The 19,384-nt window shown below is 47.6% G+C and overlaps 1 protein-coding gene across 2 annotated transcripts in view; it reads right to left on the bottom strand.

Moving 5' to 3' along the window:
* The window catches only part of LOC134936125 (complement C3-like), a 674,806-nt gene that overhangs the window by 121,777 nt on the left and 533,645 nt on the right, over positions 1 to 19,384 (bottom strand). For both annotated transcript variants that reach the window (XM_063931038.1, XM_063931039.1), the window contains exon 26: positions 13,585 to 13,744. In XM_063931038.1, the coding sequence (XP_063787108.1) occupies positions 13,585 to 13,744 (160 nt within the window). The remainder of the gene's footprint in view (positions 1 to 13,584; positions 13,745 to 19,384) is intronic.

Raw genomic sequence — 19,384 nt, 5'->3', positions numbered from 1 at the left:
CGTCCGCATGTCAATCTGTTGTCACTAACCCTCCCTGCTGTAAGGAGGGACACGGAGGGCACAGCGCGCGCCTCTCCTGTGTCCCTACTGCGTCTCCGGCGGGTCTAATAAAGGAGTGCCGTTTCTGAGCTCTGATTGGCTCACGAACCGGCACTTCCTTTAACAGACCCGCCTGAGACAGAGAAGGGACACAGGAGAGGCGCGCGCTGTGCCCTCCGTGTCCCTCCTTCACAGCAGCAGGGGAGGGCACTGAGGGGGCATATATGGCACTGGGGGGGTGTGTGTGTACCTGGCACATGGGGGGGGGGGCAAGGCTCAGTGGCGGAACTAGCGAGCGGTGGGCCCAGGTGCGACAAAATGCTTTGGGCCCCCCCATCCCATCCAAGTCCACCCCCTCTCCCCTGGAGAGGACCAGGTGAGGGGGACCTGCTCAGGGCCAGAGAAATGGATACCTACCAACAGTGCCGTAACTAGACATTTTAGCACTGTGTGCAAGAAACGGCATTGGAACCCCACGGCGCGCGCAAAAATACATTGTAACCGTGGCTTCGTGGGGAATGGGTGTGGGCACAAAATAATACCAAACATAAAATGGTGCACAGTAGTCTCCATTATTCAAATTACGCCGCACAGTAGCACCACTACACCAGGTAGAGACCCTTTTACACCTTACAGCGGACAGATTCCTCTTTTTACACATTACGGCAGACAGCGTCCCCTTTTTACACATTACGGCAGACAGCGTCCCCCTTTTTACACATTACGGCAGACAGCGTGCACTTTTTACACATAACGGCAGACAGCGTACCCTTGTTAAACATAGCGGCAGACAGCGTACACTTTTTAAACATAACGGCAGACAGCGTGCCCTTATTAAACATAGCGGCAGACAGCGTCCCCTTTTTACACATTGCGGTAGGCAGTCGAAAGAAAGAAAGAAGAATTAGACTTACCCTCTCTGCTGGCTCAGGCTCCTCGGTGCAGCTTGACGATTCCCGGGCAGTAGAGAAGGAGGAGGAGGGAGGTGGAGGAGGGAGCCGCAGCAGCGCTGTGTTATTGGTGGAGGAGCTGCTGCTGCCCCTCTGCTTCACTATAGGCTGTTCTCGGAAGACAGCCTATAGTGAAGCAGAGGGGCAGCAGCAGCAGTGCCTCCACCAGTAACAAAGCGCTGCTGCGGCTCCCTCCTCCACCTCCCTCCTCCTCCTTCCCCTGTACCGCTGCTCCTCTCCGGGCGGCTGTGCGCTGCGGGCAACGGTTGCCCGCAGCACACAGCGGCATGTAATGAGTCAGTTTGACTCATTACATGCTTTGGGCCCCTGGACAGAGGCGGGCCCCAGTGCAATGCTATATTTGGCACTGGGGGCATGTGAGTATCTGGCACCGTGGGGGAATATCTGGCACTGGGGACATATGTGGCACTGGGAGCACAGCCCTAGCAACAAGCACTACCCCCTAGCAATGAGCATGACACCCAGTGCATGAAACCCCTAGCAACGAGCATGACACTCAGTGCATGAAACACCTGGCAACGAGCTGACACCCTTAGCATGAAAACCCCTGGCACCGTGCATGGAACCAAGAGCCTGAAACCCCTGGCAACGAGCAGGTAATTTAAAAGTAATTAGAAGCCTTACTGTAGGACTTAATGTGTAATGGGCATTACGGTGTGTGGCATAATGTATCACGGACATTGCGGTGTGTGTCCTAATGTGTCACAGGCATTACGGTGTGTGGACTACTATATCACAGGCATTGTGGTATGTGGTATAATGTCTCAGGGGCATTGCAGTGTGGCATAGGGTATAACGGGCATTGCGGTATGTGTCACAGGCATTACGGTGTGTGGCATACTATATCACGGACATTGTGGTATGTGGTATAATGTCTCAGGGGCATTGCAGTGTGGCATAATGTATACCGGGCATTGCGGTGTGTGGCATAAGGTATAACGGGCATAAGGTATGTGTCAGGCATTACTGTGTGTTGTATACTATATAACGGGCATTGTGGTATGTGGTATAATGTATCAGGGGCATTGCAGTGTGTAGCATAATGTATAACGGGCATTGCGATTCCTGTCATAATGTGTCACAGGCATTACGATGTGTGGCATAATGTGTCGGGGGCACTACGGCGTGTGCATATTGTGTCATGTGCATTATTGTGTGTGGCATAATGTCTAAGGGCCATTGCAGTATGTAGCATAATGTATACTGGGCATTACTATAAGGAGGAAAAATGACAAATAATGTAAGGGGCATGAATCAGGATTATTTTTCTTTCCTGTGGTGGCCAACGTCTGGGCGTGCAGGTTGCAAAACTGGGGTATAAGGAAGTCTTTTCCTGCAATGCCACGCCCCTTTATGCAACGCCACACCCATCCCAACGAAGCCACGCCCCCCTTTTGCAGCGCTTGCATTTTTGTCCCTTTAATAGTGCCAATTATGGGGGATGGGGGATGGACGGGCGCCGAATAATTTTTTGGCTTGGGAGAGAAAAATTTCTAGTTACGTCACTGGCAATACTTTCAACACAGTAATTGTGATCTGCTGTGGTTTATACCTTAATCCGTTCCTCCATTGGGATAACCTTCTCCTGTCTTTAATCAATAACCATACCTGTCACCACATTGACCATTTTTGATCACAATTGAAAATGTTACTCTTTTGTACAAAGATATTCTTTTAAATGGCTATTCAGAGACACAAAATACCTTGAGCTCATACGGGATCAATTATTTTGTATTCAATTTTTTATTCATTTAAAACACAGCTGCTTTACATTGCTACATTGTGTCCATATAATTTTTTATTGATACTAATCTTGTCTAGTTTTGTTACTGTGCACAGAATCTTCTTTTACGATCCTATATTGATACTATATTTAGCAGTATTGACTGTAATAAAATATAATTCTTTTTTACTACATCTTGGCATTGTCGGTTACTTTTTATTTGTTGTATCCCCAAGCGCAGTTAGTATCTTTCTGTTTATTTGTACAAAAAAACACACCTGCTATGCCATCAAGGTGTTTGTGGTCTGCCATACCCAATTAACTACCAGCAAGGGAGGGACAAACCCATCATAAACCAACTTAACATAGACTCCTGAAGCCCAAATCCAACACAATAGATCTTTAATTGGTTATACAAAGAAACAAGGGGAAAAAAACATAACTTGGGATTTTAAGTCAAAAAACAAAAACACAAGCTGTGCTCTGTTTAAATCACCATCAGTCTGAGTGGGCTTTCCAAACGCAATCTAAGAATATAAATGGGTTGAGAAAAAATGACCTGTATATCAGATTAGATAATTGATATGGTCATATTAACAGGAAATCAGAGGACTGATAAAGTAATAATGTTGCTCTCTTCTTCCATTTGTGGACTGTGAGGGGCTATTTGCTGTTGCCTGGTGACCGGTTTGGTGGCTGTGGTGATGCCCCCAGAAGCCGTTGTTGTTCTGTCAACCTGAGCTGTTCCCCCTTCCTGCAGACTGCCATGGCGGAGTGGTGGGTTAGCAGCCGATGCCAGTCTGATGCTTCCACCTGGACTCAGCCATTTGCAGTCCTATTGTGTCCGTAGTTGTGTGCGGGTGCTGCTCTCCCAGTGGGCATCTTACCAGGCTGCTCCTTCCCTGCAGGTGAGAGGACTGGCCTCTGTTTGAGCTGTGCTCTGGGACTCATGTGAGGGACGGTGGACATGCAGGGGTTTCCGTTGTCATCGTGGGGCTCTATGGACCTGTGCATTGCTGCTTCAGTTGAGGACTTGGGACCTGTTGCTGCTGAGCTGGTGTTGCTGCTGGGTTATCGCTGTTCTCGTGGGGGCTGTTGCCAAGTGGATGCTGTCAAATATGCTACAGGAGTCTGGGTCTGTATCTCATCCAAGTGTGTACTTTTCGATCCACCGCACTTCATCCTTTATTGGAACATCGGAGGGCTGTCTGGTTTCTGTGGAAGCTGTGTGACCTGTTCTTCTGGCTCATCCTCATTGGCCTCCCCTCTCCTTACTAACCTTTGTTTGTGATACCCTTTTTTTCTATTAACACCACTGTCTCCTCTTCATTGTTCCCTATCTTTGGGGGTCATTCCGACCCGTTCGCACGCAGTGGATCTTTGCTGCGGTGCGAACCGGTCGGAAATGTGACTGCACAGTGGACGCATTGTGCACACTTGTCATTGCCTGGCGATGATCGTCGCCGGGCAACGATGCCACCAGCAACAAATGTGATTGCAGTGGCGGTCGCAAGAAGATGGACAGGCAGGAGGCGTTCCGGGGCGGATACTCACCGTTTCCAGCCATTTTCGCGGAGTGGTAAGAAGAACGCAGGCATGTCCAGGCGAACGGTGGGCGAATGTCTGACTTCAGGACCGGGACCTTCATCGCTGGATCCGTCGCACTGGGCGAGTAGCTGCAGGGCTAGTCTTGTTTTGAGTGAATTTTTTTTAGCATAGCAGGGATGCACAAGCGATCGCAGCCCTGCTATGCTAAAATACATTCCCCCATAGGCAGATATTAGTTGATCGCACCAGCAGCAAAAAGTTGCTTGGTGTGATCAACTCGGAATGAGGGCCTTTGTCCCTTACCCTCCTTGTGTGGCTTTCTTTTCCCAACTCTTTTCCCTTCCCCTATCCTTCTCTTAGCTCAATTCCCAAAATATTTCCATCTCTCAGCTTTCTCTTTTTCTCCCACCAGTTGCCGACACTCTGCTATAAGAACTGTCGGGTGTGGTATCTACATTCATTAGGTCTACAGTCATTAGGTTGACACCATACGGTAGATAGACACAAGATCGACATGGAAAAATGGTCGACATAGGCAAAATGTCGACATGAAAGGTCGCCGCTGGAAAAGGTCGACAGGTACAAAAGGTTTACAGGATCAAAATGTGGACATGACGATGGTCGACACAAAATGGTTGACACACTTTTTTTTTACACTTTTGGGGTTAGTGTGGGTTGTTTGTTCATCTGGGACCACCATTTGTAAAAAACACATCTATTCAGGGGCTCGCTCCATCCTCTACATTTCGGGATTGATGTCTCGCTCCACTTCACTCGCCACAAGGTTACTATAGGTAATAATTTGTGACATGAACAAGTCCAAAAACATGAAAAAAATAAGAATTTACTTACCGATAATTCTATTTCTCATAGTCCGTAGTGGATGCTGGGGACTCCGTCAGGACCATGGGGAATAGCGGCTCCGCAGGAGACAGGGCACAAAAGCAAGCTTTTAGGATCACATGGTGTGTACTGGCTCCTCCCCCTATGACCCTCCTCCAAGCCTCAGTTAGGTACTGTGCCCGGACGAGCGTACACAATAAGGAAGGATCTTGAATCCCGGGTAAGACTCATACCAGCCACACCAATCACACCGTACAACTTGTGATCTGAACCCAGTTAACAGTATGATAACAAAGAAGTAGCCTCTAAAAAAAGATGGCTCACAACAATAATAACCCGATTTTTGTAACAATAACTATGTACAAGTATTGCAGACAATCCGCACTTGGGATGGGCGCCCAGCATCCACTACGGACTATGAGAAATAGAATTATCGGTAAGTAAATTCTTATTTTCTCTAACGTCCTAGTGGATGCTGGGGACTCCGTCAGGACCATGGGGATTATACCAAAGCTCCCAAACGGGCGGGAGAGTGCGGATGACTCTGCAGCACCGAATGAGAGAACTCCAAGTCCTCTTTAGCCAGAGTATCAAATTTGTAAAATTTTACAAACGTGTTCTCCCCTGACCACGTAGCTGCTCGGCAAAGTTGTAATGCCGAGACCCCTCGGGCAGCCGCCCAAGATGAGCCCACCTTCCTTGTGGAGTGGGCTTTAACAGTTTTAGGCTGTGGCAGGCCTGCCACAGAATGTGCAAGTTGGATTGTGCTACAGATCCAACGAGCAATCGTCTGCTTAGACGCAGGAGCACCCATCTTGTTGGGTGCATACAAGATAAACAACGAGTCAGATTTTCTGACTCCAGCTGTCCTTGAAATATATATTTTCAATGCTCTGACAACGTCCAGTAACTTGGAGTCCTCCAAGTCGCTAGTAGCCGCAGGCACCACAATAGGCTGGTTCAAGTGAAAAGCCGAAACCACCTTAGGGAGAAAATGAGGACGTGTCCGCAGTTCTGCCCTGTCCGAATGGAAAATCAGATATGGGCTTTTGTACGATAAAGCCGCCAACTCTGAAACTCTCCTGGCTGAAGCCAGGGCCAGTAGCATGGTTACTTTCCATGTAAGATACTTCAAATCTACCGATTTGAGAGGCTCAAACCAATGAGATTTGAGAAAATCCAAAACTACGTTTAGATCCCACGGTGCCACTGGAGGCACAATTGGGGGCTGTATATGTAGTACACCCTTGACAAAAGTTTGTACTTCAGGCACTGAAGCCAATTCTTTCTGGAAGAAGATTGATAAGGCCGAAATTTGAACTTTAATAGACCCCAATTTTAGGCCCATAGACAATCCTGCCTGCAGGAAATGTAGGAATCGACCCAATTGAAATTCTTCCGTTGGGGCCTTCTTGGCTTCACACCACGCAACATATTTTCTCCAAATGCGGTGATAATGTTGTGCGGTCACTTCCTTCCTAGCTTTAATCAAGGTAGGAATAACTTCCTCTGGAATGCCCTTTTCTTTTAGAATCCGGCGTTCAACCGCCATGCCGTCAAACGCAGTCGCGGTAAGTCTTGGAACATACAAGGTCCCTGCTGAAGCAGATCCCTTCTTAGAGGTAGAGGCCACGGATCTTCCGTGAGCATCTCTTGAAGTTCCGGGTACCAAGTTCTTCTTGGCCAATCCGGAGCCACTAGTATTGTTCTTACTCCCCTTTTCCGTATAATTCTCAGTACCTTTGGTATGAGAGGCAGAGGAGGGAACACATACACTGACTGGTACACCCACGGTGTTACCAGAGCGTCCACAGCTATTGCCTGAGGGTCTCTTGACCTGGCGCAATATCTGTCCAGTTTTTTGTTGAGGCGAGACGCCATCATGTCCACCTTTGGTTTTTCCCAATGGTTTACAATCATGTGGAAAACTTCCGGATGAAGTCCCCACTCTCCCGGGTGAAGGTCGTGTCTGCTGAGGAAGTCTGCTTCCCAGTTGTCCACTCCCGGGATGAACACTGCTGACAGTGCTATGACATGATTTTCCGCCCAGCGAAGAATCCTTGCAGCTTCTGTCATTGCTCTTCTGCTTCTCGTGCCGCCTTGTCTGTTTACGTGGGCGACTGCCGTGATGTTGTCCGACTGGATCAACACCGGCTGACCCTGAAGCAGCGGTTTCGCCAGGCTTAGAGCATTGTAGATCGCTCTTAGCTCCAGTATATTTATGTGAAGAGACGTCTCCAGGTTTGACCATACACCCTGGAAGTTTCTTCCCTGTGTGACTGCTCCCCAGCCTCGTAGGCTGGCATCCGTAGTCACCAGGACCCAGTCCTGTATGCCGAACCTGCGGCCCTCTAACAGATGGGCACTCTGCAACCACCACAGGAGAGACAACCTTGTTCTTGGTGACAGTGTTATCCGCTGATGCATGTGCAGATGCGATCCGGACCATTTGTCCAGCAGATCCCACTGAAATATTCGTGCGTGGAATCTGCCGAATGGAATTGCTTCGTAAGAAGCCACCATCTTTCCCAGGACTCTTGTGCATTGATGCACTGACACATTTCCTGGTTTTAGGAGGTTCCTGACAAGTTCGGATAACTCCCTTGCTTTCTCCTCCGGGAGAAACACCTTTTTCTGAACAGTGTCCAGAATCATTCCCAGGAACAGCAGACGTGTTGTCGGGGTCAGTTGAGATTTTGGAAGATTCAGAATCCACCCGTGTTGTTGAAGCACTACTTGGGTTAGTGCTACACCGACTTCCAGCTGTTCTCTGGACCTTGCCCTTATCAGGAGATCGTCCAAGTAAGGGATAATTAATACGCCTTTTCATCGTAGAAGAACCATCATTTCGGTCATTACCTTGGTAAAGACCCGAGGTGCCGTGGACAAACCAAACGGCAGCGTTTGAAACTGATAATGACAGTCTTGTATCACGAACCTGAGATACCCTTGGTGTGAGGGGTAAATTGGGACATGCAGATAAGCATCTTTTATGTCCAGGGACACCATGAAGTCCCCTTCTTCCAGATTCGCTATCACTGCTCTTAGTGACTCCATCTTGAACTTGAATTTCTGTATGTACAGGTTCAAGGATTTCAGATTTAGAATAGGTCTTACCGAACCATCCGGCTTCGGTACCACAAATAGTGTGGAATAATACCCCTTTCCCTGTTGTAGGAGGGGTACCTTGACTATCACCTGCTGAGAATACAGCTTGTGAATGGCTTCCAATACCGTCGCCCTTTCTAAGGGAGACGTTGGTAAAGCAGACTTTAGGAACCGGCGAGGGGGAGACCTTTCGAATTCCAACATGTAACCCTGAGATACTATCTGCAGGATCCACGGGTCCACCTGTGAGCGAGCCCACTGATTGCTGAAAATCTTTAGTCGACCCCCCACCGCTCCTGAGTCCGCTTGTAAAGCCCCAGCGTCATGCTGATGGCTTTGTAGAACCCGGGGCGGGCTTCTGTTCCTGGGCAGGGGCTGCTTGCTGCCCTCTCTTACCCTTTCCTCTGCCTCGGGGCAGATAAGACTGTCCTTTTGCCCGCTTGTTTTTATAGGAGCAAAAGGACTGCGGCTGAAAAGACGGTGTCTTTTTCAGTTGGGAGGGGGTCTGAGGTAAAAAAGTGGATTTGCCGGCAGTTGCCGTGGCCACCAGATCCGATAGACCGACCCCAAATAATTCCTCTCCTTTATATGGCAATACTTCCATATGCCTTTTGGAATCCGCATCACCTGACCACTGTCGCGTCCATAAACTTCTTCTGGCAGATATGGACATCTCACTTACTCTCGATGCCAGAGTGCAAATATCCCTCTGAGCATCTCGCATATAAAGAAACGCATCCTTTAATTGCTCTAAAGTCAATAAAATACTGTCCCTATCCAGGGTATCAATATTTTCAGTCAGGGAATCCAACCACACTACCCCAGCACTGCACATCCAGGCTGAGGCTATTGCTGGTCGGAGTATAACACCAGTATGTGTGTATATACTCTTCAGTGTAGTTTCCAGCCTCCTATCTGCTGGATCCTTGAGGGCGGCCGTATCAGGAGACGGCAACGCCACTTGTTTTGATAAACGTGTGAGCGCTTTATCCACCCTAGGGGGTGTTTCCCAGCGCGCCCTTACCTCTGGTGGGAAAGGGTATAATGCCAATAACTTCTTTGAAATTAGCAGTTTTCTATCGGGGTTAACCCACGCTTCATCACACACGTCATTCAATTCCTCTGATTCTGGAAAAGCTACAGGTAGTTTTTTCACCCCCCACATAATACCCCTTTTTGAGGTACCTGCAGTATCAGAGATCTGCAAAGCCTCCTTCATTGCCGTGATCATATAACGTGTGGCCCTATTGGAAAATACGTTTGTTTCTTCACCGTCGACACTAGATTCATCTGTGTCGGTACCTGTGTCGACTGACTGAGGTAAGGAACGTTTTACAGCCCCTGACGGTGTCTGAGACGCCTGAGCAGGTACTAACTGGTTTTCCGGCCGTCTCATTTCGTCAACTGACTTTTGTAATGTACTAACATTATCACGTAATTCCATAATTAAAGCCATCCATTCCGGTGTCGACTCCCTAGGGGGTGACATCACCATTACCGGCAATTGCTCCGCCTCCATACCAACATCGTCCTCATACATGTCGACACACACGTACCGACACACAGCAGACACACAGGGAATGCTCTTATCGAAGACAGGACCCCACTAGCCCTTTGGGGAGACAGAGGGAGAGTTTGCCAGCACACACCAAAAGCGCTATAAAATGTATATAAACAACCCTAAAAGGTGTTGTTTCTGTTATATGCGCTTTAAAATATATAAATATCGCCAAATTATGCCCCCCTTCTCTTTGTTACCCTGTTTCTGTAGTGCAGTGCAGGGGAGAGTCCTGGGAGCCTTCCTCACAGCGGAGCTGAGCAGGAAAATGGCGCTGTGTGCTGAGGAGAATAAGCCCCGCCCCCTTTTCGGCGGGCTTTTCTCCCGGGTTTTGAGATATCTGGCCTGGGTTAAATACATACATATAGCCTCAATGGCTATATGTGATGTATTCCTTTGCCATAAAAGGTATTAAATATTGCTGCCCAGGGCGACCCCAGCAGCGCCCTGCACCCTCCGTGACCGTTCAGTGTGAAGTGTGTAGCAACAATGGCGCACAGCTGCAGTGCTGTGCGCTACCTTCATGAAGACTGAAGAGCCTTCTGCCGCCTGTTTCCGGACCCTCGATCTTCAGCATCTGTAAGGGGGACCGGCGGCGCGGCTCCGGGACGAACCCCAGGGTGACCTGTGTTCCGACTCCCTCTGGAGCTAAGACTCCAATCCATCCTGCACGCAGGTGAGTTGAAAATCTCTCCCCTAAGTCCCTCGATGCAGTGAGCCTGTTGCCAGCAGGACTCACTGAAAATAAAAAACCTAAAAACTTTTTCTAAGCAGCTCTTTAGGAGAGCCACCTAGATTGCACCCTGCTCGGACGGGCACAAAAACCTAACTGAGGCTTGGAGGAGGGTCATAGGGGGAGGAGCCAGTACACACCATGTGATCCTAAAAGCTTGCTTTTGTGCCCTGTCTCCTGCGGAGCCGCTATTCCCCATGGTCCTGACGGAGTCCCCAGCATCCACTAGGACGTTAGAGAAAAAGAGTGTTTATCATATGTGTGTCGACCATTGTCATGTCGACCATACGTACCCGCTGACCTTTCGAACATGTCGACCTTTTCCAGTGTTGACATTTCATATTGTGACCTTTTTTCCATGTTGGCCATATGGGGTCAACCTAATGTAAGTCAACCTATAGTCCGGATCCAAGACTTGTCATTGTGGGACTGGATTGGGTATAATATCCTGGCGCATGGGATGCTAGCGGTCAGCATAATGATAAAGATCCCACAGGGGTGAGTTAAGCTTTCTAACTCACCCCCCTAACACTAACCCTACCTTACCGCAGCCTAACCCTAACCTTCCACATTAGTGCCTAAGCCTAACCTCCCTGGCTAGTGTCTAAATCTAACCCCCCACAGGCTAACCCTAACCCCCTTAGTGCCTAAACCTTACCCCCACTAGGTGGTGTCAAACCCTAACTTCCCTGCCTGCACCCCCCCCCCCCCCCTCCCTAACCTCGCTACCCCCGCAGCCTAACCCTACCCCCCCATTCCCGGTGCCCCCCCCCCCCGGTGGCAGCTTTAGCACACACCCGGCCCCAGCCCCTCGCAGCTTACCTTCGGGATCCTGGCTGTCAGGATTCCAACATCGGGATCCCCATGTTTTCTGGATGCCGGTGTCGGTATTCTGATGGGTGTTCGGATTCCAGTGTTGGTATTTCAGCAGCCGGGACATTGAACATAACCCATGGGACTGATAACCTGGGATGTTTTTCCCTCTTACCTTCATTATCTTCCCCTCCATCATGGCAGCACGGATGAGGGGGGCTTTGCAGACATTTTAATTATATATACACACTGCCTGATTGTGCTACCCTACAGTTTGCATATATAAACCTATAGAACTTTGCATAGACACACATCAGGCACAGTCCCCTGTACTAGGAGATATCCCAAATAAGTGAACATCGTGTTACATGCATAACGAAGTTCATAATATACATGATCACGTGTCCATGTGGACTTAGCTATATCGGCAAGAGTAATCGCACATTGCGTGAACGGATGGCTAACCATAAATCTGCCATCAAGGCTGCATTAATAAGTGGGAAAAGTGATCAGCCCGTGGCAAGGCATTTTGTGCAACAACGCCATAGTTTATCATCTTTACGATACATGATCATTGATCATGAGCCAGCTATGATCAGAGGAGGAGATCGTTCTCTTAGATTGCTACAAAAAGAATCCAAATGGATCCATGTATTAGAAACGCTATCTTCCAAGGGGTTAAATGAAACCCTTGGTCTTCACAGTTTTATATGAGACTGTGTCTTTAAATGCTAATCTTGATATGCTTATTAAAGATTGTGATGATATGTTGGAATTGCCTATATGCATATCTTTTTGATATCTTTGTTACATATGATTATGATTCTAAATTGGTTTCATGCTTTAGAGTATAATTAGCAATGTAATGTGGTGTCTATTGTCGTATTTGCACTGCAGAACACTCGCTGTACCTCCGTGTTTTTAATTTGTGTTGATTGGGGTTGTTACAATGGTGACGTGACCCGGGGTTGAGGCGTCATCTGTGGGCGCAGATACACCTGATGCGCGCACCTGGATAGACACTTGGTGGGGTATAAAGGTATGTTCAATTGTTGTTTATAATATCCTGATGATGAAGTAAAGGTTGCTTCGAAACGTTGAAATATACAACTGTCTGTTGTCTCATTACTCGTCTGAGTGCCGCCTACATGTTTGCTATAGTGGACCCGCAGTGGTTTTGAGGAAGGCACCGGCTTTTATATACGCATATTTGGAAGTGCTGCTTTTTATAAGTGTGTATATATATATATATATATATATATATATATATATATATATATATATACACTGCATATATATAGATTACACCAATATTTTAAAGGTGATCTCAGATAAGCTAGAGCAGGCCTGGCCAACCTGTGGCTCTCCAGCTGTTGTGAAACTACAAATCCCAGCATTCCCTGCCGCAGTTTAAGCATTCCCTGGTAGTGAAATTGTGGCAGGGCATGCTGGAACTTGTAGTTTCACAAAAGCCAGAGAGCCACAGGTTGGCCAGGCCTGAGCAAGAGGGTTGAAGGGACCTTCCCTTGTCCTATTTAGGATGGTTTAATTTACTGCAATTAAAATGATCTTCCCAAGACTTATGTGCCTTCTTCCCCTATTGTGGAACACCAGGAAACTTTGCACAAGATCCGGCATAAAGACAGTCTAAACTCTTAGAAATACTTATTTCTCCCATTTTTGGAAGAAATAAATCCAAAATTCCAAAGTGGTCAGCGGGAGAGAATTTGCTCTTTATTTCTATTTTTGATTGTACAGGGTTCTTTTGTTCCTTATTAACTGGTTTGATTTTTTAACCATTGATCTTGCTTAATTATTCAAAGACGTCCTTGAATATTAACCCTGTAGTCTGTTTTACAACATTTTATTTGTGGTTGTTACTTAACCTATAGTTATACATATCCATATACATGTGGCTATGTTACACGGGTGAATGTTTCATGACATTCTCTACAAGATTTGCTTTATTATGTTATCTTCTGATTGTGCATTACATGTTCTCTGTACAAGATTTGCTTTATTATGTTATCTTCTGATTGTGCATTACATATTCTCTGTACAAGATTTGCTTTATTATGTTATCTTCTGATTGTGCATTACATATTCTCTGTACAAGATTTGCTTTATTATGTTATCTTCTGATTGTGCATTACATATATCAATAAGGATATTTTGACAAAAAACAAAAATTCCTAAACTCAACCTATTTTCTTTAAAAATGTCTCAGCTACAACTTTCTGGTACATACCACCATCTTCTGGCCCTGGACTGGTGCATCCTCCTGGAATAACCCATCTGGCTTTTGTTTATTCAGTATCAACCACTTTACAGAATCGCACAGAACATCTCTTCTAATGTAGATTACTTTTGAAGCCAAAGAAAACACTTTCACAACATAAGCAGTGAGCCTAGGGAGAACATGCAACAGTAAGTGAAGGAACCAGAGTTGGCCATCAACAATCAATGGTTTAGCAACTGATGGCAAAAATAAGATTTTACTTACCGATAAATCTATTTCTCGTAGTCCGTAGTGGATGCTGGGACTCCGTCAGGACCATGGGGATTAGCGGCTCCGCAGGAGACAGGGCACAAAAATAAAGCTTTAGGATCAGGTGGTGTGCACTGGCTCCTCCCCCTATGACCCTCCTCCAAGCCTCAGTTAGGATACTGTGCCCGGACGAGCGTACACAATAAGGAAGGATTTTGAATCCCGGGTAAGACTCATACCAGCCACACCAATCACACCGTACAACTTGTGATCTGAACCCAGTTAACAGTATGACAAACGTAGGAGCCTCTGAACAGACGGCTCACAACAATAACAACCCGATTTTTTTGTAACAATAACTATGTACAAGTATTGCAGACAATCCGCACTTGGGATGGGCGCCCAGCATCCACTACGGACTACGAGAAATAGATTTATCGGTAAGTAAAATCTTATTTTCTCTGACGTCCTAGTGGATGCTGGGACTCCGTCAGGACCATGGGGATTATACCAAAGCTCCCAAACGGGCGGGAGAGTGCGGATGACTCTGCAGCACCGAATGAGAGAACTCCAGGTCCTCTTTAGCCAGGGTATCAAATTTGTAGAATTTTACAAACGTGTTCTCCCCCGACCACGTAGCTGCTCGGCAGAGTTGTAATGCCGAGACCCCTCGGGCAGCCGCCCAGGATGAGCCCACCTTCCTTGTGGAATGGGCCTTGACAGATTTAGGCTGTGGCAGGCCTGCCACAGAATGTGCAAGTTGAATTGTGCTACAAATCCAACGAGCAATCGTCTGCTTAGAAGCAGGAGCACCCAGCTTGTTGGGTGCATACAGTATAAACAGCGAGTCAGATTTTCTGACTCCAGCCGTCCTTGAAATATATATTTTCAATGCCCGGACAACGTCCAGCAACTTGGAATCCTCCAAATCGCTAGTAGCCGCAGGCACCACAATAGGCTGGTTCAGGTAAAACGCTGACACCACCTTAGGCAGAAACTGAGGACGCGTCCGCAGTTCTGCCCTGTCCGAATGGAAAATCAGATATGGGCTTTTATACGATAAAGCCGCCAATTCTGACACTCTCCTGGCTGAAGCCAGGGCCAGTAGCATGGTTACTTTCCACGTAAGATATTTCAAATCCACCGATTTGAGTGGCTCAAACCAATGGGATTTGAGAAAATCCAAAACTACATTAAGGTCCTACGGAGCCACTGGGGGCACAACCGGGGGCTGTATATGTAGTACTCCTTTTACAAAAGTCTGGACTTCAGGAACTGAAGCCAATTCTTTCTGGAAGAAAATCGACAGGGCCGAAATTTGAACCTTAATGGACCCCAATTTGAGGCCCATAGACAATCCTGTTTGCAGGAAATGTAGGAATCGACCCAGTTGAAATTCCTCCGTGGGGGCCTTCCTGGCCTCACACCACGCAACATATTTTCTCCAAATGCGGTGATAATGTTGTGCAGTCACCTCCTTCCTGGCTTTTACCAGTGTAGGAATGACCTCTTCCGGAATGCCTTTTTCCTTTAGAATTCGGCGTTCAACCGCCATGCCGTCAAACGCAGCCGCGGTAAGGCTTGGAATAGACAAGGTCCCTGCTGAAGCAGGTCCCGTCTTAGAGGTAGAGGCCACGGATCTTCCGTGAGCATCTCCTGAAGTTCCGGGTACCAAGTTCTTCTTGGCCAATCCGGAGCCACGAGTATCGTTCTTACTCCCCCTTGCCGTATAATTCTCAGTACTTTTGGTATGAGAGGCAGAGGAGGAAACACATACACTGACTGGAACACCCACGGTGTTACCAGAGCGTCCACAGCTATTGCCTGAGGGTCTCTTGACCTGGTGCAATACCTGTCCAGTTTTTTGTTGAGGCGAGCCGCCATCATATCCACCTTTGGTTTTTCCCAACGGTTCACAATCATGTTGAAGACTTCTGGATGAAGTCCCCACTCTCCCGGGTGAAGATCGTGTCTGCTGAGGAAGTCTGCTTCCCAGTTGTCCACTCCCGGAATGAACACTGCTGACAGTGCTATCACATGATCTTCCGCCCAGCGAAGAATCCTTGCAGCTTCTGCCATTGCTCTCCTGCTTCTTGTGCCGCCCTGTCTGTTTACGTGGGCGACTGCCGTGATGTTGTCCGACTGGATCAACACCGGCTGACCCTGAAGCAGGGGTTTTGCCAGGCTTAGAGCATTGTAAATCGCTCCTAGCTCCAGTATATTTATGTGAAGAGACATCTCCAGGCTTGACCATACTCCCTGGAAGATTCTTCCCTGTGTGACCGCTCCCCAGCCTCTCAGACTGGCATCCGTGGTCACCAGGACCCAGTCCTGTATGCCGAATCTGCGGCCCTCTAACAGATGAGCACTCTGCAACCACCACAGAAGAGACACCCTTGTCCGTGGCGATAAGGTTATCCGCTGATGCATCTGCAGATGCGATCCGGACCATTTGTCCAGCAGATTCCACTGAAAAGTTCGTGCGTGGAATCTGCCGAATGGAATCGCTTCGTAAGAAGCCACCATCTTTCCCAGGACTCTTGTGCATTGATGCACAGACACTTTTCCTGGTTTTAGGAGGTTCCTGACAAGTTCGGATAACTCCTTGGCTTTCTCCTCCGGAAGAAACACCTTTTTCTGAACCGTGTCCAGAATCATTCCCAGGAACAGCAGACGTGTTGTCGGGGTCAACTGAGATTTTGCAAAATTCAGAATCCACCCGTGTTGTTGCAGCACTACTTGGGTTAGTGCTACTCCGTCCTCCAGCTGTTCTCTGGACCTTGCCCTTATCAGGAGATCGTCCAAGTAAGGGATAATTAATACGCCTCTTCTTCGCAGAAGAATCATCATTTCGGCCATTACCTTGGTAAAGACCCGAGGTGCCGTGGACAATCCAAACGGCAGCGTCTGAAACTGATAATGACAGTTTTGCACCACGAACCTGAGGTACCCTTGATGTGAAGGGCAAATTGGGACATGCAGGTAAGCATCTTTTATGTCCAGGGACACCATAAAGTCCCCTTCTTCCAGATTCGCTATCACTGCTCTGAGTGACTCCATCTTGAACTTGAATTTTTGTATGTACAGGTTCAAAGATTTCAGATTTAGAATAGGTCTTACCGAGCCGTCCGGCTTCGGTACCACAAATAGCGTGGAGTAATACCCCTTTCCCTGTTGTAGGAGGGGTACCTTGACTATCACCTGCTGAGAAAACAGCTTGTGAATGGCTTCCAATACCGTCGCCCTGTCTGAGGGAGACGTTGGCAAAGCAGACTTTAGGAACCGGCGAGGGGGAGACTTCTCGAATTCCAACCTGTAACCCTGAGATACTACCTGCAGGATCCAGGGGTCCTCCTGTGAGCAAGCCCACTGCGCGCTGAAATTCTTGAGTCGACCCCCCACCGCTCCTGAGTCCGCTTGTAAAGCCCCAGCGTCATGCTGAGGGCTTTGCAGAACCCGGGGAGGGCTTCTGTTCCTGGGAAGGAGCTGCTTGCTGCCCTCTCTTACCCTTTCCTCTGCCTCGGGGCAGATATGACTGTCCTTTTGCCCGCTTGTTCTTATAGGACCAAAAGGACTGCGGCTGAAAAGACGGTGTCTTTTTCTGTTGGGAGGGGGTCTGAGGTAAAAAGGTGGATTTCCCGGCAGTTGCCGTGGCCACCAGATCCGATAGACCGACGCCAAATAATTCCTCCCCTTTATACGGCAATACTTCCATATGCCGTTTGGAGTCCGCATCACCTGACCACTGTCGCGTCCATAAACTTCTTCTGGCAGATATGGACATCGCACTTACTCTCGATGCCAGAGTGCAAATATCCCTCTGAGCATCTCGCATATAAAGAAAAGCATCCTTTAATTGCTCTAAAGTCAATAAAATACTGTCCCTATCCAGGGTATCAATATTTTCAGTCAGGGAATCCGACTAGACCACCCCAGCACTGCACATCCAGGCTGAGGCGATGGCTGGTCGCAGTATAACACCAGTATGTGTGTATATACTTTTTAGGGTAGTTTCCAGCCTCCTATCAGCTGGATCCTTGAGGGCGGCCGTATCAGGAGACGGTAATGCCACTTGTTTTGATAAGCGTGTGAGCGCCTTATCCACCCTAGGGGGTGTTTCCCAGCGCGCCCTAACCTCTGGCGGGAAAGGGTATAATGCCAATAACTTTTTTGAAATTAGCACTTTTCTATCTGGGTTAACCCACGCTTCATCACATACATCATTCAATTCCTCTGATTCAGGAAAAACTACAGGTAGTTTTTTCACACCCCACATAATACCCCTTTTTGTGGTACTTGCAGTATCAGAGATATGTAAAGCCTCCTTCATTGCCGTGATCATATAACGTGTGGCCCTACTGGAAAATACGTTTGTTTCTTCACCGTCGACACTAGATTCAGTGTCCGTGTCTGGGTCTGTGTCGACCGACTGAGGTAAAGGGCGTTTTACAGCCCCTGACGGTGTCTGAGACACCTGGGCAGGTACTAACTGGTTTGCCGGCCGTCTCATGTCGTCAACTGATTTTTGTAATGTGCTGACATTATCACGTAATTCCATAAACAAAGCCATCCATTCCGGTGTCGACTCCCTGGGGGGTGACATCACCATTACCGGCAATTGCTCTGCCTCCACACCAACATCGTCCTCATACATGTCGACACACACGTACCGACACACAGCAGACACACAGGGAATGCTCTATTGAAGACAGGACCCCACTAGCCCTTTGGGGAGACAGAGGGAGAGTTTGCCAGCACACACCCAAGCGCTATAATATATATGGGAACAACCCTATATAAGTGTTGTATCCTTATAGCAGCTTAAATATAGTAATATCGCCAAAAAAAGTGCCCCCCCTCTCTGTTTTACCCTGTTTCTGTAGTGCAGTGCAGGGGAGAGTCCTGGGAGCCTTCCTCACAGCGGAGCTGAGCAGGAAAATGGCGCTGTGTGCTGAGGAGAATAAGCCCCGCCCCCTATTTCGGCGGGCTCTTCTCCCGGAGTTTGTGATATCTGGCAGGGGTTAAATACATCCATATAGCCTCAAGGGCTATATGTGATGTATTTTTAGCCATAAGAAAGGTACAGGTTGAGTATCCCTTATCCAAAATGCTTGGGACCAGAGGAATTTTGGATATCGGATTTTTCTGTATTTTGGAATAATTGCATACCATAACGAGATATTATGGTGATGGGACCTAAATCTAAGCACAGAATGCATTTATGTTTCATATATACCTTATACACACAGCCTGAAGGTCATTTTAGCCAATATTTTTTATAACTTTGTGCATTAAACAAAGTGTGTGTACATTCACAGAATTCATTTATGTGTCATATACACCTTATACACAGTCTGAAGTTCATTTAATACAATATTTTTAATAACTTTGAGTATTAAACAAAGTTTGTGTACACTGAGCCATCAAAAAACAAAGGTTTCACTATCTCAGTCTCACTCAAAAAAGTCCGTATTTCGGAATATTCCGTATTTCGGAATATTTGGATATGGGATACTCAACCTGTATTATACATTGCTGCCCAGGGCACCCCCCCCCCAGC

The sequence above is a fragment of the Pseudophryne corroboree genome, chromosome 6 (genome assembly GCF_028390025.1).
Source record: "Pseudophryne corroboree isolate aPseCor3 chromosome 6, aPseCor3.hap2, whole genome shotgun sequence".
In the NCBI taxonomy this organism is placed as follows: Eukaryota; Metazoa; Chordata; class Amphibia; order Anura; family Myobatrachidae; genus Pseudophryne; species Pseudophryne corroboree.
Note: the sequence above shows the minus strand (reverse complement) of the source record. Positions and strands in the feature narration are given on the sequence as shown.